Raw genomic sequence first — 9,162 nt, forward strand, 5'->3', positions numbered from 1 at the left:
CAGGTCTCTGGGTGGGGCCTCTAGGCTCCCTGCTTCCCCTTTCCAGCCCTAGATCCTCTCAGATTGCCGGAGATGGGCTCCAGCCAGGGAGGGTGGGGCGGCTCCTGGGACCATCAGGAGTCACAGGCTGCCTAGGCAGTGACAGAGCTGTGGCTGGGAGCAGACCTTCACCCATCTCCGTGCCTCCAGCTGACTCAAATGTGCCATGTCCCAGCACCTGCTCCTTCCATTTGTGATCCTTGGTAACTCAGGGGATAAGAGATGGCTGCAAGGGACCTGGGCCTTAGTATCTGGGAAGCTGGAAAGCAGAACGCCTGGGTTCTGTGTGGGTAGTGGGGTGTCAGAGGAGGAAAGAGAGGAAGACATCAGGAAGAATGAGGGAGTGAGGTGTCAGAAGGGAGAATAGCCTACCAGAGGGGAAAGGGGCCTGGATGTCAGGAGATGGCGTAGCTCTAAAGCTTGGGGGCAGGGAGGCGGGGAGGGCTCATCAAATTATAGGTCTCCAGCCTCTTCCTGCTTCCCTCTTTCCAGCCATCAGCCCCATCCCAGGAGCTCTCCAGGACCCAGGTAAGGCAGTTGGACTGGGGGGTGGGGGTGGGGGGTGTATCACATGGGAGGCAGAAAAGATGGGAGGGGTAGCATGGGTGCTCCAAGGGGATGCTGAAAGAACAGAAAACTGGGGAAAGGGAGAGAGGTAGGGGAGGGAGAACAGGAAGATGGGGACTGGGAAATGTCAGGGACTGGAAGTCACCAGTACCTTCCTCTCTTTACCCTCCAACTCCCAGCTCTCAGTCCTACCCAAGAAGAACCTGAAGATCTAGGTAAGGAGAGTGGGGGTTCCTCAGATCTTAAAGAAGGTTAAGCCTGGCTAGGCAGTGAGGAAGGTGGAAGTCCTGGGGCACGTGGGTGGCTCAGTCGGTTGAGGGTCCCACTTTGGCTCAGGTCATGATCTCTGGTTGGTGACTTAGAGCCCCTGAGTTAGAGCCCCGTGTCAGACTCTGGGCTAACAGCTCAGAGCCTGGAGCCTGCTTCAGATTCTCTCTCTCTCTCTCTCTCTCTCTCTCTCTCTCTCTGCCTCTGCCCCACTCATGCTCTGTCTCTCTCTCTCTCTCCTCTCTCCCTCTGTCAAAAATAAATAAACATAAAAAAAAAAAAAAAAGTGCCTAAGTCCTCTTTGTTCTTTGTTCAAAGGTGCAAACTGAAGCCGGGCGGGAGACAGGGCTTTGTCTTGAGTTACCTGGGCCTCGTGCCTAGGGACCAGGCAGGCTATGACCTCCATGGTATCCCATTGCAGACTGCGGCCGCCCTGAGCCCTCTACCCGAATCATGGGGGGCTCAGAAGCGCAGCCAGGCAGCTGGCCGTGGCAGGTGAGCCTACATCAGAGGGGGGGCCACATCTGCGGGGGCTCCCTCATCGCCCCTTCCTGGGTGCTCTCCGCTGCTCACTGCTTCGTGACGTGAGTATTCGCCCACGTCCAAACCCTCTTCAAAAGCCAAGCCAGCCCCGCAGCTTGATCCCATGCACTCACCGCCAACTTGGAACCGAGCTGCGCCAGTCTCCCTGCCCAACCTCGAAGTTCTCTTCGAGGGTATCCTTGTTCTGAATACGGTGGACGCCACCTGCAGACTCGACCCACCGCTCCACCAAATATCCGGGTCTGAATTCCGTCTTTCCAATGTCCCCCAATCAATCATCCCCAAATCGCATCCACTCCTCCCCTTTTTGGGAATCTATCTCAACCTGGATCGCCCTAGCCCCTAATCTGGATCCCACTCTGCCCCTCCTGGGTTGCTACTGATCCCACCTTCTCCCTCCCTCTGAGCGAGATCCCACCCCCACGACAGTCTGTCCCCACCTTGGGGTCAACCTAACCTCCTCCTGCCTGGGCCTCCGCGCAGGAACGGGACCTTGGAGCCCGCGACCGAGTGGTCGGTACTGCTGGGCGTGCACTCCCAGGACGGGCCTCTGGACAGCGCGCACGCCCGCGCGGTGGCCGCCATCCTCGTGCCGGACAACTACAGCAGCGTGGAACTGGGCGCAGACCTGGCCCTCCTGCGCCTGGCCTCGCCCGCCCGGCTGGGCCCCGCCGTGCGGCCGATCTGCCTGCCGCGCGCCTCGCACCGCTTCGCTCATGGCACGGCCTGCTGGGCCACTGGCTGGGGGGACATCCAGGAAGAGGGTGAGTGAGGTGAAGGGGTCCCGGGAAGCAGGTTACCGGAGAGGTGGAGCCTACTGAGCGGTCCTTGGGGGAAGACCTCGGGGCGAGTCCTAAAAGCTGGGCCCTGGGTGGGTGGGCCCTCAGGGCGGGGGCTCAGGAGGCGGGGCCCACCGAATGAGGCCTTGGGTGGGGTCCTGGAGCGCAGATTTCTGCCACGCCGCAGGTAAATGCTGTGCAATTGTCCATCTATCCTCCTCCCCAAGGGCTCGCAAACTAAGACTACTGACTCATCCACCCCGATTCCCTCCTCACCTTTCCTTCCAGGTTTTTGTTGTTGTTGTTGTTGTTGTTGTTGTTGTTGTTGTTGTTGTTGTTTTGTTTGTTTGTTTGTTTGTTTTCCTTTCCTGGATATGGGATCTGAATAGGGTTCCCATCCTAGCTTGGCTATTTCAGACAAACCACTTCATCCAACCCATTTCCTCCTCTGAAAATTAAGGAAAAATAGTGCCCAGTTCGTGGGGTTGTTGGGTTAAGGATTAAATGAGAAAATCCATGTAAAGTTTATAGCACAATACCTAACAGCAGTTATTAATGTACTTCAGATATTTTTGCCCTAGGTGATGGTGCACTAAAGCACAGCACCTGGCATATCCTAAGCGTTCAGCAATGTCAGCTTCTGCCCTCCATTCCCCTGTCCCTCTTCCTCCCATGCTCCCCTCCCCTCCCTTCACTCATCTCTCTACTTTCCCACCTCCTGTCTTCTCCCTACTTGCACTCATTCATTCATTTAGTTCATCTTTCCTTCATTCAACAGGTATTTCTTGAACACCTCCTTGTGGCAGGCACCAGTGAGGAGCCTGGGCCAATCATCCAGGCCCAAAGTTGTACCTTCTGAACTAGGGCAGTTGCAGTGACAATTCCAAGAAGTCACAAATGAGAGGTTTTCAGGACTTGGGAACTGATTGGGGAGAGGAAGCTGAGACAGGGGTCACAGCTGACAGCCCAGCTTCCATGCTTGGCAGCTTGGTACAGGACCACACCTTAGTCTACATGGCACCTTTGTTGAAAAGCGTGCCCTCTCGAGATTGATACAGCCCATGTCAGGGCTCAGATCTTAGTGATTTTAGCCCGCACAGGCCTCGTTTATTGTCTGGATACTGCTCTCACTGCACAACCATCCATGGAGGCTCTCACTAGGTGCTTGATAGGGCCATTCCTGAGATGAGGATATAGGAAGAACAGAGAGGAGCAGGAGGTGACAATGACTAGTTTTGAGTGTAGCAGGCCAGGGTGCCATGGGGTATCTAAGTAGATGTCCAGGAGGCAGCTGAAGGGCATTAAGCCGAGCTGGGGCACAGGGGACTTCCTATCTGCCTCACAGCATTTGCTCTCTGGTTCGACCTGCAGACCCCCTGCCTCTCCCGTGGGCGCTACAAGAAGTGGAGCTCAGGTTGCTGGGAGAGGCCGCCTGTCAGTGTCTCTATAGCCGGGCTGGCCCGTTCAACCTCACTTTCCAGCTATTGCCAGGGATGCTGTGTGCTGGCTACCCGGAGGGCCGCAGAGACACTTGCCAGGTGAGGGGAGGCCCCTGCATCTGCCTCACAGGCCAGGCAGAGCCCTAACCAATAGGAAGCATGAGGAATAGACAAATATCTCTCTCAATGTCTCTGAGCCTCATCTGCAAAAAGAGGGCAAGATTGCCAACGGATAGGATTGATGAGAAGATTATAAATGGACAGAACTTGGGGCTCAACAAGAGGGCACTGTTACTTATGGCAGCACAGTGCGGAGGTTACCTGCCAAGACTCCAGAGTGAGTCAGCCCGGTTGGAAGTCCAGCACCACCACTTACTAGCTGTGTGACCTTGGCTAAGTTATTTAACTCCATATGTTCAGACTTTCTCATCTGGAAGATGGAGATGATACTTTATAGGTGGCTTCACCCTACTTCATAGGGTGGCTATGATGATTATAGGAATTTGTATATATAAAAGCACTTAGGACAGTGCCTGGTCTTTAATAAGAGTTCAAATAAGCATTAGCTATTATTATTATCCCCCATCCCAGTCCATAGCACAGCACCTATTACTTAGTAGGTTCATTTTAAAAAATGAATTAATTCCTCACAGATGAGAATTTTCCAGATATCTTGCTGAAAACAAAACATAGTATATTTTAACCATTTCCCCCAGGAACTTTCCTCCAATGGCACACATTTTTGAGGGCACTCAAGCGTGAATGGTGGTGACGGGAATTCAAGCTAGATAGTCTTCAGCGTCCCTCCCAATTACGAGGTTCCAAGACCTAGGGACATAGTCCCCTGCCTTCTTAGACAGGATTGCAAACAATTCAAATTCCTCTAAACCAAGCACTGTCCATTAGAACCTCCTACAATGATGAAAATGTTCTATACCTGTGATGTCCAGTATGATAGCCACTAGCCACATTGGCTATTGAACATTTGAGATGTGGCTAGTGTAACTGAAAAATTGAATATTTAATTTAATTTTTTTTTATTTTTAAAAGTTTATTTTGAGAGACAGAGGGGGGGGGCAGAGAGAGAGAGGGAGAGAGAGAATCTCAAGCAGGCAGGCTCCACACTGCCAGCACAGAGCCAGATGCAGGGCTCAAACTCACGAACCATGAGATCATGACCTGAGCCAAAACCAAGAGTTGGTCCCTTAACCGACTGAGTCACCCAGGCACCCCTATTTGAGCCACTTATTGAACAAGAATCAGTTGGCTCTGAATGAGACCTGAAGGCCTCTCTAATGTGGCCTTTAATGCATTAGCTTGCTGCCTTTGGCTTTGGCTGCTCATCAGCCTTTCTGCCTTAGAAAGCTTTCTTCTGTTTAGAGTTGCAGGGAATGCAGAGGACAAGTACAGCCAGGGCCAGTTTCCAGAAGGTGGCTCTATGTTTGGCAACAAGAAGAGGTTTGGAATCTTTGTGAGGTGGCCTAGTATAAGCTGGTGGGTCCCTGGGCTGATCCCCTGACACTGAATTATCTGCCTACCATCAGGGAGACTCTGGGGGCCCCCTGGTCTGTGAGGAAGGCGGCCAATGGTTCCAGGCAGGAATCACCAGCTTTGGCTTTGGCTGTGGACGGAGGAACCGCCCTGGAGTCTTCACTGCTGTGGCCCCCTATGAGGCATGGATACGGGAACAGGTGATGGGCTCAGAACCTGGGCCTGCCTTTCCCACCCAGTCCTGGGAGCCCCAGCCAGGTCCCTGGGAGCCCACGGATGAGAACTGCACCATTGCCCTGCCAGGTAAGGGAGAAGGACCCCTAGATGTCACCTGGACATGGAAGATTTGAGTTGGGGTGGAAACTGCTGGTGGCCTGGGAGGCCCCCTGACCCAAGTCTCTCACCCCTCAGAGTGCGGGAAGGCACCAAGGCCAGGGACCTGGCCCTGGGAGGCGCAGGTGATGGTGCCAGGATCCAGACCCTGCCATGGGGCGCTGGTGTCTGAAAGCTGGGTCTTGGCACCTGCCAGCTGCTTTCTGGAGTGAGTGAAAACGCAGTCTTAGATTTTTTCCCCTCCCCCCCCCCCCCATCGGCCTGAGACACTATCGACCTGTCCCCAGCCCTTCCCCTGGGTAGGGTAGGAGTAGGGGGGGAAGGGCACATCGGTCTGGAGTGCGGGGTTTCACAGGCAGGTGTAGGATCCAGCTTGCAAAGCGGGATCCTAGTCTACTGGGGGCGAGTACGGGGTAGTATAAATTCTATCAAGGATGCCGTGTTCTCTGGAAATCCAGAGTCCAAGCCAGACATGTGTGGGTTTGAGCCGAGTGTGCAGGATGTGGCCCACGTCCCAGTTTCCCCCAACCAGCAGCCCCATCAACCCAGACCTCCTGCCCCGAGACCTAGACAACTGGCGCGTGCTACTGCCCTCGCGTCCGCGCGCAGAGCTGGTGTCACGCTTCGTGCCGCACGAGAATGCCTCATGGGACGACACCTCGGATCTGGCGCTGCTGCAGCTGCAAACGCCGGTGAACCTGAGCACCGCCTCGCGGCCAGTGTGCCTACCTCACCCAGAACACTATTTCCTGCCCAGGAGCCGCTGTCGCCTGGCGCGCTGGGGCCGCGGGGGTGAGCAGGGGCCCCACGCAGGGCTGGGCGGAGCCGGGCCGGACTCCTCTGCAGCGCAGGCTCCCTTTCTTTTCTCTTCCAGAACCTGAGCCCGGACCCAGCACACTGCTTGAGGCAGAGCTGTTGGGCGGCTGGTGGTGTCACTGCCTGTATGGCCGCCAGGGGGAGTCAGTGCCGCCGCCAGGAGACCCTCCACACGCGCTCTGCCCCGCCTACCAGGAAGAGGAGGAGGCGGGCCGCTGCTGGGTGAGCGACGGGGGCGGGGGCGGGGCCCGCGGGTCTTTATGCGAGTGGTTGCCAGGGCAGGGTCTGAGAGGAACTAGGAATGAGGCGGAGCACTCTGCGGGCAGGGACGGGATTAAGGCGGGGCCTCTCGCTGGGGGCGGAGCCTAGCCCTGGAGGACTTTGGGGAGGGGCCTGAGACGGGCCCTGGGCGATGTCTGACCTTCTTGCTACCCCTAGATTTAAAGAGAATCTTAAAGTGAGGGCTGACTTCTTACACAGATTACTATTGGAGCCTGGCTTGGAGGAGGTGGGACTTGTTTTGTCTGAGTGAGAGAGAGAGAGAGAGAGAGAGAGAGAGAGAGGAGTACAGGAAAGCCCCAGGACCTTTGATAGCCTCTCATCAACTTGCACATGCTCTTGCTGCAGAACTACTCTCATTGGAGCCTTCTGTGCCAGGAAGAGGGGACCTGGTTCCTGGCTGGAATCAGCGACTTCTCCAGTGGCTGCCTACGTCCCAGAGCCTTCTACCCCCTGCAGACCCATGGCCCGTGGATCAGCCATGTGACTCGGGGAGCCTACCTGGAAGACCAGCTGACTTGGGACTGGGGCCCTGAGGGGGAGGAGACTGAGACACAGGCTTGTCCCCCTCACACAGAACATGGTGGTGAGGGCTTAGGGCTTAGAGGGCTTTGGGGCTCCTGCGTGTGCTAAGATCCATGGCAGACCCTTCAGGGGTCAGCTGTGGAGCCCTCACTTAGGTGGTCACCTCCTCTCCCCTAGCCTGTGGCCTGCGGCCAGAGCCAGCTGTGATGGGTATCCTGTGGCCCTGGCTGGCAGAAGTGCATGTGGCTGGAAATCAAGTCTGCACTGGGATCCTAGTGGCCCCAGGCTGGGTCGTGGCAGCCACTCACTGTGTCCTCAGGTGGGTCTCACCCATCTCTTGGGCAAGAGGGAAGAAACGGAAAGATGGGCAAAAGGACTTTTAAAATAGTGGGATATAATCCCTTTAGGGCTCTTACAGTACAGGGAACCACTACAAGTGTTTTGAGATAGAAGAGAAATTTGGAAAGAGAAATAATGAAGGAGCTAGTGGAATGACCTTGGAGTTCATTCTGCCCTGTCCTCTGGATTGGGCAGGACTTTACAGCAATTCGGGGAGCAGGAGGTCACATTGGGCTTTGTTCCAACAGGCCGGGCTTTACAACAGTGCCTTATATTGAAGTGTACCTGGGCCGGGCAGGGGCTAGCCCCCTCCCACAGGGCCACCAGGTATCCCGGTTGGTCATCAGCATCCGTCTGCCCCGACACCTGGGACTTAGGCCCCCCCTTGCCCTCCTGGAGCTGAGCTCCCGGGTGGAACCTTCGCCATCAGCCTTGCCCATCTGCCTTCACCCAGGGGGTATCCCCCTGGGGGCCAGCTGTTGGGTGCTGGGCTGGAAGGACCCCCGAGACCGAGGTGAGAGAGCCCAGGGTCCTGGGTGTGAGAGGTGACTGAAGGCCAGAATCCCTGTGACAACCCTCTCTCCTCTCTCTAGTTCCTGTGGCTGCAGCTGTCTCCATCTTGACGCCACGACTCTGTCACTGTCTCTATCAAGGCATTCTGCCTCCTGGGACTCTCTGTGTTCTGTATTCAGAGGGTCAAGAGGATAGGTGTGAGGTAAAGGGGCCTGGGCGTCCTGGTCCAGGGAGGGGAGAGGCAGTGCTGGGCAGCTGGACCCTAGAGAGAGAGCAGGGTTGGAATTCTTGAGTGCTGGGCCCCAAATGGGAAGAAGTGTGCTTCCTAGCTGGACCTCGGAGAGAGACCAGGGGCCTGGATGCCTAAGGATGTAGAGAAGTAGTGCTTTGTGGTTGGACTCTAAGGAGAAGGTGCGGTGAATCAGAAGGAAGGGTAAGAGACCCTTTTGGGCTTGGCCCTGACACTGCAGGTGACCTCAGCACCTCCGCTCCTGTGCCAGACCGAGGGAGGCTCCTGGGTCCTCATGGGCATGGCTGTTCGAGGGAGCCGGGAGCTATTTGCTGCCATTGGCCCTGAAGAAGCCTGGATCTCCCAGACAGTAGGGGAGGCCCATTTCCTGCCTCCCAATGGCTACCCCCACTGGCCCCCTGAAGGCAGCGACCTCTGCCCCCCCGACCTGGCGAGGGCCTCAGGCTCCCCTCAGGCTGCTCTGCTCCTGCTGCTTCTATTGCTCCCCCTGATCCAGGGCTGAGGGGGCCTGGGTCCCTTGGCCGCCTCTCCTTCTCCTCCTCCACCCCCTCCAGCCCTCCACTTCCCGCCCTGTAGGGCTGGAATGTGGCCTAACCGGCTTTGTTCCCTAGCCGGAACCTCCAGAGGGCCCCACCCACCCGGACTGCAGCGGCTTCGGATTATTGGGCCTCTGTGCCTGGCTATTTTGGGCACGGGAATCCTTGGGGGCAGTGGGAAGCGGCCAATAAAGGTGTAAACACAGACACGTGGCCTTGTGGCATTGCTGGGGGAAGGCTGAGGGGCTGGGGGAAGCCCAAGGGATAGGGCCCATCCCTTCTGGGTCTCTGTGAGTCAGGCCTTGGGCTCCCAGGAAATGTGTCCCTGATAACGTGGCAGCTGTCCTTCATTCCTGCCCCAGGGCGGGGGAGGTTGGGTGGCAGCTGGGTGTGTGTCACCTCCCCAGTGGAATCAGCATCCCTAGCACCTGATAGACACTTCAGCC

At 56.5% G+C, this 9,162-nt stretch overlaps 1 protein-coding gene across 3 annotated transcripts; it reads left to right on the forward strand.

Annotated features, from left to right (window-relative positions):
• The first annotated feature begins 205 nt into the window (after nt 1-205).
• PRSS36 (serine protease 36) lies at nt 206-8,923 on the forward strand. Of its 3 annotated transcripts, none has more exons than XM_019436372.2 (15): nt 206-242; nt 532-567; nt 786-821; nt 1,295-1,457; nt 1,900-2,180; nt 3,567-3,733; nt 5,179-5,428; nt 5,537-5,666; nt 5,994-6,250; nt 6,333-6,496; nt 6,902-7,139; nt 7,256-7,397; nt 7,666-7,931; nt 8,011-8,132; nt 8,401-8,923. In XM_019436372.2, the coding sequence occupies exons 1-15, from the start codon at nt 206-208 to the stop codon at nt 8,680-8,682; spliced, it is 2,571 nt and encodes an 856-aa protein (XP_019291917.2). In that variant the 3' UTR covers nt 8,683-8,923. The 3 variants fall into 3 exon arrangements, with proteins under 3 accessions (XP_019291917.2, XP_019291918.2, XP_019291919.2); XM_019436373.2 differs by having other exon boundaries at nt 6,333-6,481; XM_019436374.2 differs by lacking the exon at nt 8,011-8,132 and having other exon boundaries at nt 7,666-7,744.
• Nucleotides 8,924-9,162: the final 239 nt, after the last annotated feature.

The sequence above is a fragment of the Panthera pardus genome, unplaced genomic scaffold (genome assembly GCF_024362965.1).
Source record: "Panthera pardus isolate Hobbes unplaced genomic scaffold, ASM2436296v1 HiC_scaffold_5, whole genome shotgun sequence".
NCBI classification, from domain to species: domain Eukaryota; kingdom Metazoa; phylum Chordata; class Mammalia; order Carnivora; family Felidae; genus Panthera; species Panthera pardus.

Excerpts from the sequence above, each read along its gene's own strand:
- PRSS36 (XM_019436372.2), top strand. The coding sequence starts at position 206 with ATGTCCCAGCACCTGCTCCTTCCATTTGTGATCCTTG. Across the intron at positions 5,667-5,993 it reads CCTGCCAGCTGCTTTCTGGA|CCCCATCAACCCAGACCTCC; the intron begins GTGAGTGAAAAC and ends CCCAACCAGCAG. Across the intron at positions 7,140-7,255 it reads CCCTCACACAGAACATGGTG|CCTGTGGCCTGCGGCCAGAG; the intron begins GTGAGGGCTTAG and ends CCTCTCCCCTAG.